Here is a 19,393-nt window from a genome sequence, read left to right as displayed (position 1 = left end):
GGAGATTAGGTGTCACCTGTGTGGTGACTTAGGTCACCCATTCAGTCGCTGCCCTCATTCCTTTGCCAATGCGGTCAATACCCCGGAGGGAGAAAGCCGTGAGGCCAATTCTACTGGGGGAGAGGCTGGCAGAAGTGAAGCAACAGAGGGGCCAGGGAGGAAAAGTAAGCAAAAGATGCCTGCCCAACTGAGGTGTCAGGAAAAACGCCAAAGGGAGAGGGAGATGGGCTAGTCTCGGGAACCTCGGGCAACTGTGGAAACTGGGACAACCTCTGATATCACCCCTGAGGCTGTTGCTACTGCTGAGGCCGAAGGGATAGTGAACTGGATGAGAAAATTAGGGGGATCCAGGAAGAGGAAGGTGCCATCTCCTCAATATCTCCTCATGACAAAAGTACGGACGGGAAAAGTGGGGGATGGCAAGAGAAAAAGCAGGGTAAAAAACGTATAGGGAAAAAGGGAGATTTAAGGTCTTCTCCCACCCGCCAGATGCCAAAGGAAGGTACAACCAACCCTCCTCTGATTAGTCTCTCAAACCGGTTCCAAGCCAATGGTGACACCTCCCCTTCTTTGGGGATGGAGCCGGGGGAGAGGTTCTGGGAGTTTTGGTAACACCGGGGCCTGCGGGGGATGCCGAGCCTCCTCCTGGGGAAAATATGTCCTCAGGGGTGGGGGCTGGCCTGGAGTCAGAGCACAAGGATGGAGGTGAGATGGACACGTCTGTTTCTTTGAAAAGGGGTAAGCCATCATCTGATGGAAAGGATGGCATGGGCAGTGGGGAAAAAAAGACATCTAATTCAATCACCCATGATGGCGGCACCCACTCTGTTGTCGCTTGTGTCCATTAATGTTGCCAGCATTAAGTCAGATACGGCTAGATTTCCGGCCATTATTTTTTAGCCGGGTTGAAGCTGGTCCTTTTTACCGCACCGGTAGAATGCCGACGGGTTATTGAATTAGAAATGGGGAGGTGTCTGATCTTAGATGTCCTCATGAAGGGACAAGAACTTTGTCTAATTAACATCTCTGGTGGGACCGGAACTGTCTCTTTTATGAGGATCAAGCCCTATCATTTTACAAGTCGGCAGGTGGTCTTTGGAGGGGACTTCAATACTGTCACAAGGCCCCAGGATAGGGGAGGTTCCAGGGACAAGCTGACTTATGACAGTGTCGTGCTCAATAGTATAGCTAGTGAGGCTCGCCTGGTGGATGTCCACATCCGGCACACCCCAGGCCACCCGAGGTTCACCTATCATAGGGGTAGTTGTAGGTCTAGAATAGATAGTTTTTATTTAAAGGAGGAAGCCATCTCCTAAGCTGTCTCTGCTGTGGAGGTGGAGTTCTCTGACCACTGTTTGATTTTGTTTTCTCTGAATGTTACAGAGATCCCCCGGATGGGAAGATGCTACCGGAGGCTCAATTCATCTCTCTTGGACGAAGCGGAGATAAGACAGTCCTTTGAGGATTTCATTCAGAGCCAGGTACCATTGCTGGATCTCTGCAGCAGTAAGGCTACTTTCACACTAGCGTTCGGGTGTCCGCTCGTGCGCACCGTTTGAAGGGGCTCACGAGCGGCCCCGAACGCATCCGTCTGGCCCCAATGCATTCTCAGTGGAGGCGGATCCACTGAGAATGCATCCGCCTGCCAGCGTTCAGCCTCCGCTCCGCTCAGTGAGCGGACACCTGAACGCTGCTTGCAGCGTTCGGGTGTCCGCCTGGCCGTGCGGAGGCGAGCGGATCCGTCCACACTTAAAAATGTAAGTCAATGGGGACGGATCCGCTTGAAGATGACACAATATGGCTCAATCTTCAAGCGGATCCGTTCCCCATTGACTTTCAATGTAAAGTCTGAACAGATCCGCTCAGGCTACTTTCACACTTAGAAAATTTTCTAAGTTTTAATGCAGACGCATCCGTTCTGAACGGATGCGAACGTCTGCATTATAGGAGCGGATCCGTCTGATGAAACATCAGACGGATCCGCTCCGAACGCTAGTGTGAAAGTAGCCTTAGTCTGAGTGGTGGGAGATATTCAAGGAAAGGGTGGGGAGATTCTTTCTCGAGCCACAGGAGTCTGAGTAGGTTCCGCCTGTATCAGGTACTAAGGAGGAAACTCGAACGTCTTGTCTTGACTGGCGGTAGCTGTGAGGAGATCTACAGAGTAGTGTTGATCGAGCACAAGTGCTCGGGTGCTCGTGTAGAACACTTTGCGATGCTCGGGTACTCTAGAGAGCACCCGAGCACAATGGAAGTCAATGGGAGAAACCGAGCATTAAACCAGGCACCCCCTGCTCTGAAGAGGGAAGGGTGCCGGGTCCCACTGAGGTCTATGCATAAGATCACTGTACAGTGAAGGAATATCCCAGTGTGAGTCTGCGGCTTAGGAGTCTATGCTTTGACTCCATATATAGCTATGTCCATATATGCAGTCAGTGCTTGGGGACACCCAGTGTATTTAAATCTAATTTAGCCTCTATTTATGAAAAGTTTCTGCTGGGATTTGAACTCACAACCTTATACATTAGAGGCAAGGACTTTAACCACTCAGCTATAAAGCTGAATGATAAACGATGTCAGAAAAACCTCATAGTAGTTTACCATGTAGTAAGTATTCCTATACAGCAGAAGTATCATTTTTATATTTTAGTGCAGGTTAACATGTAGCTGTATAGCGTAGTGGTTAAAGTTCTTGGCTCTAATGTAGAAGGTTGTGAGTTTAAATCCCGGCAGAAACGTTTGAACACCCTGTGATTTTTCAAGTTCTCCCACTTAGAAATCATGGAGGGGTCTGAAATTCACATTGTAGGTGCATTCCCACTCTAAAAACAGAATAAAAAAATAATAATAATCAGGAAATCACATTGTATGATTTTTTAAAAATGTATTTGTCTTGCGTTGCTGAACATAAGTATTCGAACATCAGAGAAAATCAGTGTTAATATTTGGTACAGAAGCCTTTGTTTGCAATTACAGAGGTCAGACGTTTCCTGTAGTTCTTGACCAGGTTTGCACACACTGCAACATGGATTGTGGCCCACTCATCCACACAGATGATCTCTAGATCTGTCAGGGTCCCGGGCTGTTGCTGAGCAACACAGAGTTTCATCTCCCTCCAAAGATGCTCTATTGGATTTAGGACTGGAGACTGGCTAGGCCACTCCAGAACCTTGATATGCTTCTTACGGAGCCACTCTTTGGTTATCCTGGCTGTGTGCTTTGGGTCGTTGTCATGTTAGAAGACCCATGTTAGCATATGCCAGAGACTTTTGTAAGTCTTTAGCTGACACTCTAGGATTCTTCTTCACCTCATTGAGCAGTCTGCGCTGTGCTCTTGCAGTCATCTTTACAGGACGGCCACTCCTAGGGAGAGTAGCAGCAGTGCTGAACTTTCTCCATTTATAGACAATTTGTCTTACCGTGGACTGATGAACAGCAAGGCTTTTGGAGATACTTTTTTAACCCTTTCCAGCTTTATGCAAGTCAACAATTACTTAATTGTCGGTCTTCTAAGAGCTCTTTTGTGCGAGGCATCATTCACATCAGGCGATGCTTCTAGTGAAAAGCAAACCCAGAACTGGTGTGTGTTTTTTATAGGGCAGGGCAGCTGTAACCAACACCTCCAATCTCATCTCATTGATTGGACTCCAGTTGGCTGACACCTCACTCCAATTAGCTCTTGGAGATGTCATTAGTCTAGGGGTTCACATACTTTTTCCACCTGCACTGGGAATGTTTACATGGTGTGTTCAATAAAAACATGGTAACATTTAATTATTTGTGTGTTATTAGTGTAAGCAGACTGTGATTGTCTATTGTTGTGACTTAGATGAAGATCAGGTCACATTTTATGACCAATTTGTGCAGAAATCCATATCGTTCCAAAGGGTTCACATACTTTTTCTTGCAACTGTATGGTGGCATCATACTTCTGATATATATGAATGCATAATATGTGGGAAACTACTACTGATGTTTTTAACCATAATATATTTACATATATTATATTATATATTTTAAATATCTAATAATATATGTAAATATATTATAGCTAAAAACTTTTTATATATATATATATATATATATATATATATATATATATATATATATACAGTCTTGTGAAAAAATTAGGACACCCTTTGAAAGCATGTGGTTTTTTGTAACATTTTTAATAAATGGTTATTTCATCTCCGTTTCAACAATACAGAGAGATTAAAGTAATCCGACTAAACAAAGAAAACTGAAGAAAAGTCTTTTCAAGATCTTCTGTAAATGTCATTCTACAAAAATGCCTATTCTAACTGAGGAAAAAGATAGGACACCCTTGCCCCTAATAGCGAGTGTTACCTCCTTTGGCTGAAATAACTGCAGTGAGACGGTTCTTGTAGCCATCTACCAGTCTTCGACATCGGTCTGAGGAAATTTTACCCCACTCCTCAATGCAGAACTTTTTCAGCTGTGAGATGTTTGAGGGGTTTCTTGCACGTACAGCCCTTTTCAAGTCACCCCACAGCATCTCAATGGGATTCAAATCTGGACTTTGACTTGGCCATTCCAGGACTCTCCATTTCTTCTTTTTCAGCCAATCTTTGGTTGATTTACTAGTATATTTTGGGTCATTGTCATGTTGCATGGTCCAGTTCCGCTTCAGCTTTAATTTTCTAACTGATGGTCTCACATGTTCTTCAAGCACCTTCTGATACACAGTAGAATTCATCGTGGATTCTATGATGGTGAGCTGACCAGGTCCTGCTGCAGCAAAGCAGCCCCAAACCATGACACTTCCACCTCCATGCTTCACAGTTGGTATGAGGTTCTTTTCTTGGAATGCTGTGTTTGGTTTACGCCAAACATGTCCTCTGCTGTTGTGTCCAAATAATTCAATTTTGGACTCATCTGTCCAAAGAACATTATTCCAGAAGTCCTGGTCTTTGTCAACTTTTTCGCTGGCAAATGTCAGTCTGGCCTCGATGTTTCTCTTGGAAAGCAAAGGTTTCCTCCTTGCACACCTCCCATGCAAGTTAAACTTGTACAGTCTCTTTCTGATTGTAGAGGCATGTACTTCTACATCAACAGTAGCCAGAGCCTGCTGTAGTTCTCGAGATGACACTTTAGGGTTTTTGGATACCTCTTTTAGCATCTTGCGGTCTGCTCTTGGGGTGAACTTGCTGGGGCGACCAGTCCTGGGCATGTTGGCAGTTGTTTTGAAAGCCCTCCACTTGTAGACTATCTTCCGGACAGTGGAATGGCTGATTTCAAAATCTTTTGAGATCTTTTTAAATCCCTTCCCAGACTCATAGGCTGCTACAATCTTTTTTCTGAAGTCCTCTGACAGCTCTTTTGCTCTCACCATGGTGCTCACTCTCACTTCAACAGTCAGGAGCACACCAAACTAAATGTCTGAGGTTTAAATAGGGCAAGCCTCATTCAACATGCAGAGTAACGATCTACTAATTATGTGCACCTGGTGTGATATACCTGTGTGAGATCTGAGCCAATTTAAGAGGGAATACATGTGAGGGTGTCCTATCTTTTTCCTCAGTTAGAATAGGCATTTTTGTAGAATGACATTTACAGAAGATCTTGAAAAGACTTTTCTTCAGTTTTCTTTGTTTAGTTGGATTACTTTAATCTCTCTGTATTGTTGAAACGGAGATGAAATAACCATTTATTAAAAATGTTACAAAAAACCACATGCTTTCAAAGGGTGTCCTAATTTTTTCACATGACTGTATATATGTGTATATATATATATATATATATATATATATATATAAAAAGAAAAAAGCAGCACACATTAAATGCGGGTGCAAATCCTTTCAGGGGCCTGTGACCAAGGTCCCAAATGCATATATAGAAGAAAAGAAGGCAGCACTCCAGAAAATTATGATGAAAAAAGTGGATGGTTTATTAACCCATCTAGCAGCAACGTTTCAGCTCTCTCTATGGAGCCTTTGTCTGAAAAGTTTCTGCCAGGATTTGAACTCCTAACTTTCTACATTGGAGCCAAGAACCTTAACCACTACGCTATACAGGTACGTGTTAACCTGCAGTGAAATATGAAATTATACTTCTGCTGTATAGGAATACTTACTACATGACAAACTACTATGAGGTTTTTCTGAGACAGTTTATCATTCAGCTTTATAACTAAGTGGTTAAAGTCCTTGTCTCTAATGTAGAAGGTTGAAACTTTTCAAAAATAGAGGCTAAATTAGATTTAAATACAGACTCGAGCATAGCGTTCGAGCACACGAGGTATTCGGCAGAACACTGCGATGTGCCGAGCATGCTCGCTCAACACTACTCCAGAGTGAAGTCTTTGTTTATGAGGTGTCAGTACGATAGACGCGCATCTTTGGTTTTTGAGAGGGATTACGGGAAATACCGCTTGCCCGACCCTTACAGAAACTGCAGGATGTCAGTGAGTAGTGAGATTGTGTCAGGACTGATTAATAGTACGGGTTCCCTGAGAAGGTGCAGATCAAGGATCTTGGAAGTCGTCAGATCCTTTTACTCATATCTCATGGCGAAGAGGGATCTTGGTCGTGATAAGATATCGGCTTTCCTGGCTGAAACTGTTCCTGAACCAGGGGCAGACCCCTCTCTTGACGTTTTGACTGAAATGATGCAGAAAGGGAAAGTCAGTCTGCTGATTGAGGGGCTTGCTCCCAAAAAATCGCCAGGTACGGATGGCTTAAAATCTGAGTTTTATAAGACCTTTAAGGACACCTTAGTTCCCCTCTTGACTGAGGTATTCAATAAGTGTCTCTCCTCGGGTACTCTACCAAAGTCAATGAGGAGGTCGGCCCTGATCATTCGGTCAATGGGTAAAGATCCATTCCACATTGAGAATTGGCGTCCCATAGCGCTCCTCGGTGTGGACAGAAAGATTCTGGCGAAAGTACTATTTAATCGGTTGGTGAAGTTTGCTCCCCAGAACCTGTTGCAGGCCGCAGTATTTTTAGTGCTGTGCTCAGAAGATGGACCAGTGGAAGGGTTGGTCTTTGACCCTCAGTGAAAGGGCATTATCAAAACCTACCTGATCCCTTTGCTGTTATATCTGTGCAGTGTGTGCGTCTTGCCAGAACCTTTCTGGACTCTGGTCTACAGTCTGTTCTTCCAGATGTTATGGGGAAATAGACTGAACCTTGTCAGGAGGGAGGTTACTTACCGTATGAGGAGGTTAGGAGGGTTGGGTATGGTCAACCATGTGGTGTTCCTGGTGAACATCTTTATTAAGATTAATCTCGCAAGCCTCTGGAAAGAGAGAGCTCCTCCGTGGGTAGCCTCCTGTTGGTGATGGTTTCGGCCTTTCTTCCAGAAATGGGAGACAGGGGGGCAAGTGAAGGATCTCCACACACCACATGGGCATCTCCCGGCTTATGCTGCCCTGGTTCTGAAGGTATTACGTCGGTGGGGTCTGGGGATGTGGGAAATCAGGACTCGGTCAAGGAAACTCCTTGACCAGAGGGTTCTGTTGACCCATTTCCAGAAACCTCTGGCCCCCAGGGACTGTCCAAGACTAGGTCTGGGGGTCGGGTTACGGCTTTTGAATTCCATTAGGATCCCTTTGAAGTTTTTTGACTTCACTTGGCGCTGCTTCCATGGGAAACTGTGCGTGACGGACAATCTGAAGTGTAGGAGCTCTGAGGACAGAGTGTCCCTGGGAGGAGTGCGGTGGCGTGCTGGAGAGCATGGACCACATCCTGCTTCATTGTCCCTTTAACACAGAGGTTTACACCAGGGTGGGGACCTCCATCGGCTGGCCTAGGCTGGTCACTCTTTCCTATGCGGAATGGGCTTATGGAGCATTCAGACACCTGGGTGGTAAGGACCGCTGCACTTTATTCCTAGTCAGCTCAGTGGTCAGGTACTACACGTTTGCAGTGCAAAATCCTCCCCGTAGATGAGGTGGTTAGGAACATTCTTGGAGACCTGGTGAGGGTGCGCTCTCTGGAGTACGAGAGGTTGGGGGCGGGTAGAGCCTCTCTCCTCTGGAGGGGTTTTGCCTTTAGGGTACCCTAGCCTGTTGTCTCCCTTCCTGGTGGTGGGCTGATGCTGACACTCTAGATTTTTGTTTTGGTGGCTGTAAGAGGACATAGGGCTTGCAGGCGCCGAACTTGGGCTTTAATGGTTGTGTGTGGCTGAAATGCCTCACTGTGGGTGGTCTGCCATGTATTTAAGTTTATATGTCTATATGTATATATTGGTATGTAGTATAGTGATGTATATATTTTATAACTTGAGTTGTTGGGTGTAGTGTTAGGTTGGGTGGTAGGTAAATGGGGGAAGGGTTCTAGGGTTCCATGGACTTTTGGGGTATATGAGAAATTCTGGGCTGGTTCATGGACGTCTGTTATCATGTACTGGGGGCATGGGATGTGGGATCAGCTCTGGGCCCCAAAAAATAATAATGTGTGTGTTTAATTGGGGTATTGGTGTGTGGGATTTCTGTACTTTTTATTGTAAGTTTTCAGTATATTGCTGTGTGTAGGTAGGTGCGACTGCATCAGGAAGGTTAGTACATTGATATTGAAATTGTAAATACTGTATATAGTTGGTGTTCTATGGGGGAGCGAGTGTTGGGCTGGACCGGTGTCTGTACCGCGCTGAGGAACATTATCTCCTGTATTTTTGGTTTGGCTTTTGTGTTTAGTTTTGGTGTGATTTCTGCATTTATTTATTTCTTATATTTTTAAAATTAAAATAAAACAGATACAGGATAAGTAACGTGTACATACACAGTGACTCCTCTGGTATAAGTGACTCAACTTTTTTTATGTAGATTCAGTTTGTAGGTAATTTTGTTGGTTATTGTATATTTATTATATTTCCCAGATTGAGAGATTGACCTTATGGTGCTCATCAGACGTGCTGTGACTCACATACCATAGTAATTATTAGTAACCCCCTCCCCCACATCATTTATGTACATTAGGAACTGGCTGTGTAAAATATAAGAAAAAGAACTGGATCGCACATCCTCAATCCTGTGCTTTTATCTAATAACTACTTCTGAACGTATACCTACCCCTATGCTGCATTGTATACTAATGCCTCATGCACAGCGCGCAGCATAGGGGTAGGTATACCATAAATTGCGCTGAGAAGCAGTTATTAGATAAAAGCACAGTATTGAGGATGTGCGATCCAGTTATTTTTCTTATATTTTACATTGGGAACTGGCTGTTGTAAGCTGATTTTTTTAGGCAAAGAGAAGAAGACAAAGGGGTTCAAGCAGCGTCCGTCCATAGTGCACCCCATTCAGCGGGTTCGGGCTCACATGAGGGTGCTGGTTATACTGCAGACTGGGAGGTGAGCAGGTTGGGGTGGGTTATAGTAAAGATTAAAATGTGATCTTCATTAACATAACTGGAATTGACCCGCTCCCTGAACTTTTTCATAACGCATTTCCCACCCTTTTTAAAAAAAAATATATATATATCAATGGCGTTTATTTAGGGAGGGGAGTCCTGAACATGTTCCGGACACCCAATAAATATCAAAGGGGATGGGACCTACCAGAGCTGGACCTCACACTGCAGCTCCATAGTCTGCCTCTCTGGTGTATACTGGTGCCCGATGTAACCCTGGCCACCGCTGTCTCGAGGTGAGGATATGGAGAGGTTATGATTTGTATGGTCTTCTCTCGCTCCCTTTGTATCCCCCCCCCCCCCCCATTATTAAGGTTCCTCCACTTTGAGTGGCCATAATTCTGTGATCCCTATTTGACCCTCACCACCAAGGGACCATGATTTGTGTAGTCAGACCCTCTAATTACTACACCCACTACTCTGGGCCCATTAGACTGGCAGGACCACCACTTAAAGGGATGCCAATGGCTCACAATTACTGATGGATTGTGACCTCCAGATTAAATTCCACCTCGCTAGACAGCCATGAAGCAGAAGTCCTAACAAGAGGAAGGGTCCTACATGCTGTCCTCTGCCATCTCCACATTCCCTCCTCCTGCTGGTTATTCCAACAACCTGCACTTCCATGTGGGACCCAAATAAACACAATCCTTTTTTACTAATACTGTTTTTCTTGATCGTAGGAGTTTTCATCCTCCAGTTCCAGATGATCAGGAGGTTCTGCTCCACAACCATGTTTCAGACTATCGGACTCGCAGAACCTGCACATTTCAGATTCAAGGAATTTTATAAAGACTGCCTGAGTGTATGGAAAACTGCATCCTTCTGAGGTATATATATATATATATATATAATGTTCTACACCTTAGTCCTTGGGTTGTCCCCTTGGGTTCCTGGATATCAACCATTAATGGGAGCATTGCCCACAGGGGTTGTTACCATAAAGGCTGCTGTCTGGTCCATGAGAAGAGAAGACAAAGTCCTGGTTGCAATTATAATCCTTGAGGGTTATAGAAGGGGCATGCAGAGGGACACCAACACCGGACCCTTCTCTCCTGGACATTAGAAGCTGGTGCCATTATTGGGGGCCCCATCTTTTTAGCCGCTGGTAAAGGGCTTTTTATCAGGAGATGGTGCCACGCCAGTCCATGTGGCCATGTCTGGTATTGCAGCCATCCTTTGACTAAGGTTGAGCTGCAATACCAGACACAGTCATAGGTACAAGAGTGGCGCTGCTTTCTAATCCTGCCTTGTTATAAAAAGTGGCTCTTTTCCAGGGCGACCATCTCTGTTGTGGCGGCCATTCTAGTTATAGGAGACCAGCTCCTGGACCCCAATGCAAAGTGACTTCTATATTGTGATATCGATGTCATTATATCGGATGTCAGACCTCGGACTGTATGGTGCTGCTGTCTGGAACATGGCCACTAATGGAGGGGCACGCGACCAGACCATCTGTCAGCAGATTTGTACCTATGACCTGCTCCATGTGCACTCGGCAGCTGAAGGCATCTGTGTTGGTCCCCTGTTCATATGTGTCTGCATGGCTGGGAAAAAATGCTGTTTTAATTTATGCAAATGAGCCTCTAGGAGCAACGGGGGCGTTACCATTGCACCTAGAGGCTCTGCTCTCTCTGCAGCTGCCGCACTTCCATTGACAGGACCAGGTGTGATGACGTCGTGTACACTGCCTGGTCCTGTCAATCGAAGTGCAGAGGACGCGGCAGTTTCATAGGTGCAATTCTGCTGACAGATGCCCTTTCTAATGGTTAGAGGAGGATTCTGATGGACGGATCTGGTCGTATGTCCCTCCATCGGCCACCATGGTTTGGACAGCCGCACCGTACAGTCGTGAAGAGACAAACCTCTGACTGAGTACGATTAGTGCAAACCTTTAAATGGCTGAACAGAGCGGAGGGAATTTACTATATGAAGGGGGGATCTGTGCTCTCTATATAGAGAGGACACATGTAGGAGTGTGCAGGCGGAGGGTCTCTATATATGTCTGAGGTTCTGGTGCAGCCTAGAGCCGGGGTTCTGGAGCCACTGTGGCCCCTCCTCTGGCCTCCAGTCAGGGGTGTGATGATAACAGTTCTCTGTGTATAATACCGTGCTCACATCTCCACCGACACAAACACTCCAAACCCACAGCAGCAGCAGCAGCAGCCAGAAGACCTCGGCGTCCAGGAGCAGACCCCTGGGGACCGCACCACACGGTAAGGAAGTCATTTCCACTGTTTTGCTCAGTACAATTTATTATTTTAAAAAAATGAGTCGTTTCAAAGTAGAAAGAGAGAAAATGTTAAGTTATATTTTCTGGCAGCGATCCATAACCGTCCGCTCCGTCCTCTGTAGAGTAGAGTTTCCATTTGGGGCTTATAATACTTTTTAATGTTGCTTTACTTTGTATCCTTTACACTTTCATTTGTTTTGTTACTTTGTATTCTTTACATTTTCATTTTTTTTATTTGTTTGTTTTTATTTTATGTTGTTTATTAAATGCCATCAGAAAATAATATGCTCCTCACTACCATATTTTTTTTTTAATGACATTATGAGGTATTACAATTTTATTTCACCGCGCCATATGTTAGTTGTATGGATAACACGCAGAACACGGCGTTTTTAGCATTTTGACTATTTCGAGAATTACCACGACAAGATGTTTTTTTTTCTGTATTCTGGTTGTTGGATGCCTGCACGTGTCACACCTATCAAGCTGGTTGTGATATGTTTCGATGCTACTTTCACACTCGCGTTTTGTGCGGATCCGTCATGGACGGATCCGTTCAGATAATACAGCCGTCTGCATCCGTTCAGATCGGATCCGTTTGTATTATCTGTAACACGGCCAAGACGGATCTGTCATGAACACCATTGAAAGTCGATGGAGGACGGATCCGTTTTATATTGTGCCAGATTGTGTCAGAGAAAACGGATCCGTCCCCATTGACTTACATTGTGTGTCAGGACGGAGCCGTTTGGCTCAGTTTCATCAGATTGACACCAAATCGCTGCAGGCGGCCTCCAGAGCGGAACGGAGACGGAACTGATGCTTTCTGAGCAGATCCTTTTCTATTCAGAATGCATTAGGGCAAAACTGATCCATTTTGGACCGCTGAGCCCTGAACGGATCTCGCAAACGGAAAGTAAAAACGCCGGTGTGAAAGTAGCCTAAGACTCCATTTTTGACTTCTGTCCGTACATTGACGGAGAGAATATCCCTGTGCGTACCAGTGATGGGGGGCTGCAGTGTATTCCACTGTTATACGCGTCGCCCATAGGACCTGGTTGGAAAAAAAAGATAATGTATCGTATTCCCGGGGTGCACCACCAATGAGGCCAGGTGAGGCGATCGCCTCAGGCAGCCCCAGGTCGGGGCAGGTTAAGAAAGGGAAGGGTTTAGGTTAAGAAACTGGCATTGGAGAGGGAGGGGGCGCCATTTCAGTTTTCGCCTCAGGCAGCAGAAAGGCTAGGTGCCCCCCTACAGTATATTTTTTGTTTTACGGAAGCATGGAATAGTGTAGTCTGCATCTCATTGACCCAATGTATTCCAGAAGGACTCCTTGGGACCTCGTGCCTCGCTCTGGTCTATGCGCTAGAGCAGGGATCGGCAACCTCTGGCGCTCCAGCTGTGGTGAAACTACAACCCCCGCCATGCCCTGACAGCTGGAGGTTGTAGTTTTGCCACAGATTGGAGACCACTATTACACGGTTGTCCTTTGACCTGCATGTAATGTGGCCGCAGGGGAGACGCGTATGACCAGCCACAACTTCCACCGGGAATATCCCCTGTATGTTGGGGGGTTCCGACCCTCTGTGCCCCTTTAAGACAAGCTGCATGTATGAGTCTGTCCCATATTTAGGCTTTGGTTTATGGCATCGTAGCTCTTTAAAAACTGGCCAGAGCATAAAAATTCACTGAATTCTGCGACTCCTGCGCAGCAGGGGAGGTGGATGTTACGGTGTAATATGTCACACCACAGGCAGTAATATGTACCATCTGTGGCCCCCCAGCAGAAGCAACCACGTCATGTAGGAGCCAGCCATGAATCGGATTAGAATAAAAAGTTCCGCAACTTTCTAAAGTACTTTGCACTTTGTGTTCCAGTTCTTTACCATTTTGAAGATCTCCGCTTGCACTCAGAGAATGTGGGTTTATTTCATTTGCATTCAGAAGGTGAAAACCTGAACAGACCTAATGCCTCACAGCGGAGGGTTTGTTTCAGCTGCATCTGGTGAACACAATCCCCTATGAGTAAAGCACAGCAGCAGCTCAAATGTCTCTCTTCTGCGCTGATGGTTTGCTACAATGTATCAGTGCAGGTGAAGTGCATCAGCCTGGAGTCTTTAGTGTTCAGCATATAGGATTTTCTAGACGGCATTAGGACTGTACAGGTCTTGAGCCACTAGATGTAAAAAGAAAAAAAAAATTCCTCACTCACTAACAGCAAGCAGAGATCTTGAAAAGGGTAACACATTGATAACAATGTAATCCTGTAATCAGGAAGTTGCAGATGTTTTCGTGTTGGTTTTAGTTTACATTCTGATTGAACTGTATGAGCCCACGTGCCAGGTCACAGCCGCCGCCTGTATGAGGGTCCCTGCGTGGCGACCACTACCTCAGTCTACTGAGACCACATGGAAAGGTAAGTGTTTGGGATCTATTCTGCACGGTGGAAGTGCCCATGGTGTGGGTCAAGGGTTCCTAGACTGGCAGCGGAGGAGCTGATGGACTGCTGGTCGCCCTGTGGGTGTTGTGACTGCAGCGGTCGCCATGCACTGCTGCACCTAATAGCATAAGGACCCACAAAGTGGCGGGTGGGCAGCATGGCGGCTCAGTGGTTCGCACTGGTGCCTTGCAGCACAGAGGTCCTGGGTTCGAATCCGACCACGGACAACATCTGCATGGAGTTTGTATGTTCTCCCTGTGCTTGCGTGAGTTTCCTCCCAAACTCCAAAGTCAGACTGATAGGGACCTTAGATTGTGAGCCCCATTTGGGCGCTGCGGAATAGAAGGGAGTATAATAAATAATACACACTGACCAATACGTGAACTGAGGAGCTCACATGCATTTATATAAATTCCAATCAGCAGCAACCGATCCGTGTATAACATGTGGATGTAAACTTCATATGTCAGACATCAGGAATATTGGACTCATATATATGAGAGATAAATGATAGATAGATAGATAGATAGATAGATAAATATATAGATAAGATAGATATGAGATAGATAGATAATAGATAGATAGGAGATATATAGATAGATAATAGATAGATAATAGATAGATAATAGATAGATGAGATAGAAGATAGATAGATAGATATGAGATAGATAGATAATAGATAGATAGATTAATAGATAGATAGATAATAGATAATAGATAGATAGATACATATGAGATAGATAATAGATAGATAGATAATAGATAGATAGGAGATAGATAGATGGATGGATGGATGGATGGATAATAGATAATAGATAGATAGGAGATAGATGGATGGATGGATAATAGATAATAGATAGATCGATGGGATGAGCCCCAGGATTTTTTTTCTACAATTTTGATGTAAGCTTCATATCTCAGCCTTTATGAATATTGGACTGATAGATATGAGAAAGATGGATACATTATAGATAATATTAGATGGATAGATACAAGATATGTAGATAAATATGAGATGGATATGATTTTGATCTTCTTTACTTCCGCAGGGCAGATGATGTTGAGTTGCAGTGATTGGTGTCTGTTACATTTGGCTCACTAACAGGTTGATTTTTGAGCTTCATTTCAGTGGAGTTCCCCTTTAACGGATCCATATTCTTTATGATTCTGCCCAGTAGAGTAATTTTGCTGTAGTCTCCTTTAGATTTTCCATGGTTTCCCAGGAGTCGAGGATGATGGGAGCTGTAGTCTGGCAGCCATTGAACCCATGCCGTGTTGTATTACGTTACATTATTCACACTGTAACGAGCGGAGTAGTGTCTGGATATTGTGTATTGTGCGCACATTAATATCGCCCTAATCCCTGGACAGCGAGGATACATTAATGGCCTCTGGGATGATGGATCATAGGATGTCTATCTACTAATAATCTCCACTCGGTGGGACACGTCTGCTGGTGATTTACTGGGGCTTGTTGCAACATCTGCGTTCCATCATCACCTCGGGGAAGCCTCGGTGCATTAGCAGGAGAGGGGTAATGATCCCGGGCGTCTCTTGGCCCGGTTATTAGGAAATGAGGATCTGGTAATTAGGTTCATTAAACACATAAGAGCTTGGAGAATACTTGGGTTTCGGTTGGAGTCGTCTCTTGAGATGGTTGTTGATGTGTTAGGCCTCTAATGGGCACCTTGTAGACCACCACAGGATCAGAGCATTGGGCTGGTAAGTGTTGGAAGGGTATTTCCACCTTAATGAAGTGAATTCAGCTAGTGTGCCAAAGTCACAGCAGAGCAGTAGCTAGGCTTTCCATCCACTGGGGTAAAGATTTACCCTGGTGCTCAAGTCCTGTATCTAAATCTCCTGGCCAAGGCAGAGTAGTTGGTCGGAGCCCCTCAGAGCCCGGCTTGTGGTCTCCTGAGTGTAGAGTGGATTTAAGGGGTGTCTCCCACTGGAGGATCCAGCGCCTCTGGGGGTTCTCCATGGTGGACCAGATGTTAGCTCCAGTCTGTGGATCCGGGGCAAGTTCAGCCCAGCCGTGAGCTTTCGGTAGGAGAAGCTGATGTGACACCTTCCCCTGACCGGCTCTACTACATCTGGCCTGTTTGGTGATTACATCACTATTTTTGCCATTAAATGCGCTATGTAAATATTAAGTTTTCCTTCTCTGCTCCACATCAGCCCAGTAAATACATCAGATGTGTTTGAAAACTGTAAGTAAGGGAATAAATTTTGTGTCCTCTAAAGCTGAACCTCGCTGTTCTCTCTCACATCATGAGCCGACAGACTGGATCATTTTCTTTGGTCATTGGACGGGATGTGAAGTCGTTGTCATCAAGAATAAACATCGAGCAGAAATGTCCTTTGTGTGATGTGGAAGAGCGTGCGGCGGTGACGACATCCCTGACCAGGCCAGTTCTCTCTGCCAAGAATTTTGAACAGTTCCATGGATGAAGCCCCCAGAACCACCATGGACATTAATTATGAGGGTGGTTAGACGTCTCCATAAACCAGAAAGCAAACATGCTACAAGCCTTGGCTCTTCCCCAGGAGGTTCAGTCACATCCTTGACTTACATAGACATCCCACTGATGGGGCTTAGGCTCAATACACGATTGTCAACTGTCCCCAAATATTGGGAAAGCTCTGCGGTTCTTATTACTCCTGAGTGGCAGCAAGGAAGGCTGCAAGAGTGAGGAGTAGTGAGTGTGCTCTGGATCTGTCTAGGGAGTCTGAACTGAGGTCTCTGTTTAAGGGGTCTGGTCTAGGGTCTGTCTTTAGGGGGTCTGGTCTAGGGTCTGTCTTTAGGGGGTCTGGTCTAGGGTCTGTCTTTAGGGGGTCTGGTCTAGGGTCTGTCTTTAGGGGGTCTGGTCTAGGGTTTGTCTTTAGGGGGTCTGGTCTAGGGTCTGTCTTTAGGGGGTCTGGTCTAGGGTCTCTCTTTAGGGGATCTGTTCTAGGGTCTGTCTTTAGGGGGTCTGGTCTAGGGTCTGTCTTTAGGGGGTCTGGTCTAGGGTCTGTCTTTAGGGGGTCTGGTCTAGGATCTGTCTTTAGGGGGTCTGGTCTAGGGTCTGTCTTTAGGGGGGTCTGGTCTAGGATCTCTCTTTAGGGGATCTGGTCTAGGGTCTGTCTTTAGGGGGTCTGGTCTAGGGTCTGTCTTTAGGGGGTCTGGTCTAGGATCTCTCTTTAGGGGATCTGGTCTAAGGTCTGTCTTTTGGGGGTCTGGTCTAGGGTCTGTCTTTAGGGGGTCTGGTCTAAGGTCTGTCTTTAGGGGGTCTGGTCTAAGGTCTGTCTTTAGGGGGTCAGGTCTAGGGTCTGTCTTTAGGGGGTCTGGTCTAGGGTCTGTCTTTAGGGGGTCTGGTCTAGGGTCTGTCTTTAGGGGGTCTGGTCTAGGGTCTGTCTTTAGGGGGTCTGGTCTAGGGTCTGTCTTTAGGGGGTCTGGTCTAGGGTCTGTCTTTAGGGGATCTGGTCTAGGGTCTGTCTTTAGGGGGTCTGGTCTAGGGTCTGTCTTTAGGGGGTCTGGTCTAGGGTCTGTCTTTAGGGGTCTGGTCTAGGGTCTCTCTTTAGGGGGTCTGGTCTAGGGTCTGTCTTTAGGGGGTCTGGTTTAGCGTTTGGTCGAGGGTCCATTTTTTGGGGGTCTGGTCTAGGGTCTGTCTTTAGGGGGTCTGGTCTAGGGTCTGTCTTTAGGGGGTCTGGTCTAGGGTCTGACTTTAGGGGGTCTGGTCTAGGGTCTGGTCTAGGGTCTGACTTTAGGGGGTCTGGTCTAGGGTCTGTCTTTAGGGGGTCTGGTCTAGGGTCTGTCTTTAGGGGGTCTGGTCTAGGGTCTGTCTTTAGGGGGTCTGGTCTAGGGTCTGTCTTTAGGGGGTCTGGTCTAGGGTCTGTCTTTAGGGGGTCTGGTCTAGGGTCTGTCTTTAGGGGATCTGGTCTAGGGTCTGTCTTTAGGGGGTCTGGTATAGGGTCTGTCTTTAGGGGGTCTGGTCTAGGGTCTGACTTTAGGGGGTCTGGTCTAGGGTCTGACTTTAGGGGGTCTGGTCTAGGGTCTGACTTTAGGGGGTCTGGTCTAGGGTCTGACTTTAGGGGGTCTGGTCTAGGGTCTGACTTTAGGGGGTCGGGTTTAGCGTTTGGTCGAGGGTCTGTCTTTTGGAGGTCTGGTCTAGGGTCTGACTTTAGGAGGTCTGGTTTAGCGTTTGGTCGAGGGTCTGGTCTAGGGTCTGTCTTTGGGGTGTGATAAAGGGAGCTTTATGTGCACTTGTGTTTCAAATACCTTAGAGTGGAGGTGTTGGCATATGTTACAAATTTAGTACACTATATAACAGAATCCCTTATGTCTCTTCTCAGAAGTTGGCCAGTTTGTGATTACAGATTTGGCATTGCTATCCTTCTCTGACTCCTCATGCAGTTACCCTAAATACTTGACATTTCTTAACTGAAGTGTCTGGAAAAATAAATCCTTTGGATATTTTCCAGAACGTGAACAGAACTGGTGAATTCCTTTAAGACGTACAGGTATTTTTGTGGAATTGCTCCGTGAGCAAAACCAGAAACTCTGGATAAATAACGACACAGCCAGGTAGTCACAACTGAAGCAGGGAAGTTTTGGGGAGGAACGCTGCCCCTCTCCTCCCCCGGTGTCGGCCGCTGTCCCAGTGATCAGAGTTGTCACTCTGAACTCCATTAGGATGTGAATGAGGCAGAAATGGCACACGACACACCGCCACCTCCCGGTTCTAGAGCCACCAATCTATGGGTTATCGAGATTAGCTCACATTGGAGTTTTGGGTGGAGTCGCCCTTTAAGGGAGAATTTAGACCTGTATTTTAGGCAAACAGCACTAAACTGAAATAAGTGTGACTACTGGTAGTGAGGAGCAATGCGATATGTAAAATAAGATGGGTAACCCCTGCACCCGCTGTATGTATACTACCTTGCAAGAGTCACGGAGGTGGAGCAGCTCGGCTGAAGAGTCATGGTGGCGAGGTGCATGCGCAGTGTGCTGATGAAGCCGGTACATGTATATCTCCATTGTGCATTTGCCAGAACTAGAAAACAACAGTGCATGCGCAGGATTTAGAGCAGGCTTGAGATGACTTATCCCAGCCTCACAGACGCCAATCAAGTCAAACTGGGATGAATTTAGGACTCTTCATTGGAGCAGCTCCACCTCCAGGTCCTTTTCATACAGCGCGTGCAGCGGTTAAACTTCTCATTTTATATAATGCAGCGACTAATATTACACATGAGGACAGCGCTAGAAAGATGAAGAGGTGCAAAAAAAACAAACCCTGACAAGTTCCCTTTAAATTAGGGTGCACTCATGAGGTACAGATGATGGTGGGTCAAAAGGTAGGGAGC

At 45.9% G+C, this 19,393-nt stretch overlaps 1 protein-coding gene across 2 annotated transcripts in view; it reads left to right on the top strand.

The window, feature by feature from the left end:
* Positions 1-1,414: 1,414 nt before the first annotated feature.
* Positions 1,415-19,393, top strand: part of LOC120982178 (B2 bradykinin receptor-like) — a 50,730-nt gene continuing 32,751 nt past the window's right edge. The window contains exons 1-2 of one of the 2 annotated variants that reach the window (XM_040412159.1): positions 1,415-1,506; positions 10,058-10,204. In XM_040412159.1, the coding sequence (XP_040268093.1) occupies positions 10,182-10,204 (23 nt within the window). In that variant the 5' untranslated portion in view covers positions 1,415-1,506; positions 10,058-10,181. Of the gene's footprint in view, positions 1,507-10,057; positions 10,205-11,471; positions 11,591-19,393 lie in introns of those variants that run through there. The other variant, XR_005774856.1, reaches the window with a different exon arrangement.

Source organism: Bufo bufo, chromosome 11, assembly GCF_905171765.1.
Source record: "Bufo bufo chromosome 11, aBufBuf1.1, whole genome shotgun sequence".
In the NCBI taxonomy this organism is placed as follows: Eukaryota; Metazoa; Chordata; class Amphibia; order Anura; family Bufonidae; genus Bufo; species Bufo bufo.
This window is presented reverse-complemented; position numbering and strand designations above follow the sequence as displayed.